The sequence below is a fragment of the Trypanosoma conorhini genome, assembly GCF_003719485.1.
Source record: "Trypanosoma conorhini strain 025E chromosome Unknown Tco_14.4_contig_01609, whole genome shotgun sequence".
NCBI lineage: Eukaryota > Euglenozoa > Kinetoplastea > Trypanosomatida > Trypanosomatidae > Trypanosoma > Trypanosoma conorhini.
In genome coordinates, this window is record NW_021705693.1 from 1 (window position 1) to 976 (window position 976).

At 48.3% G+C, this 976-nt stretch overlaps 1 protein-coding gene across 1 annotated transcript, besides 1 other annotated feature; it reads right to left on the reverse strand.

Moving 5' to 3' along the window:
• Positions 1 to 2: 2 nt before the first annotated feature.
• On the reverse strand, positions 3 to 431 carry Tco025E_10301 (uncharacterized protein; the record flags this gene model as incomplete). The annotated part of the gene is made up of 1 exon (XM_029377079.1): positions 3 to 431. A coding segment is annotated over one exon (429 nt), but the record flags the coding sequence as incomplete, so codon positions are not given.
• A 98-nt stretch (positions 432 to 529) lies between these two features.
• Positions 530 to 551: a microsatellite.
• The last annotated feature ends 425 nt before the right edge of the window (positions 552 to 976 follow it).

Genomic DNA, 976 nt, shown 5'->3' on the forward strand with positions numbered 1-976 from the left:
GTGCTCATTCTTTTCAAAGGCAGCTTGAGGTCAAGGAGATTATCGCGTCTGCGAAAGCATCTAATCCATTCTTTTATCTCTGCCAACGCGTGCAATATATTTCTCTGAAGAAGAAAAGAATGCTTCTCTTCTTCAGAAAAACGTCGCAATGTTGAAAAAACCCTACACGCCAGCAAGGAACCCAAAACACCCAATGGATCATCAACGCGGAAACTTCTTATTGTCCCACTAACTAAAAGAGAAAAGATGGCAACTTGTATCCCTTTTGTAACCGGCGGCTCCACGCCCACCATTGAATTTCTAATCACATCAATCACCTCAGTTGGATTACTACACAAGTCCCCAGAAATATTCCAACACAATGCTCTTCTTTTTCTGCACGTCCGCTCGTAGCATTGCTCAATCAATGCTAGCAATTCTTCACAGTCCATGATATGCTGCAACGCTCATTTCCCTTTCAGCTTTCCATTTAGAATCCTTGAAGAGTGAGAACACAAGACCATTAGAAAAGAAGAAGGGGAAATTCATCATATATATATATATATATATATTACTTTTTTTATTGCAAAACCAATGAAAACTCTTTCAGATTAAAAAAAACGACCCCGGCAACAATAGTTGGCGACAAAAAACGTCCATTTAACAGTCCACGCAACAATAAAAACAAAACACCCACAATATCCGATCGCAACCACCGCAAAACCGCGACCGGCAAAGAGCATAGGGAAGCGCGAGAGCCAACAACAACAATAATAATAATGTGCAATACGTCGTTCGCCCCCCATCCACCGGGCCCCGGGCCACCGGCCGCGCCAGCACACGACAAACTCACGCGAGACCACCGCCAAGGTCGTCCCAACGCCCGGGCGGAGACGCGGGCGAGGCCGGCGGAAGAACCCTTGCCCGCGCAGAGCGTCACCCCAGCTTTCCGGGGCCCGCGGCGGTGCCGGACCTCCTTCCGCGGCCGCGGGCGCGC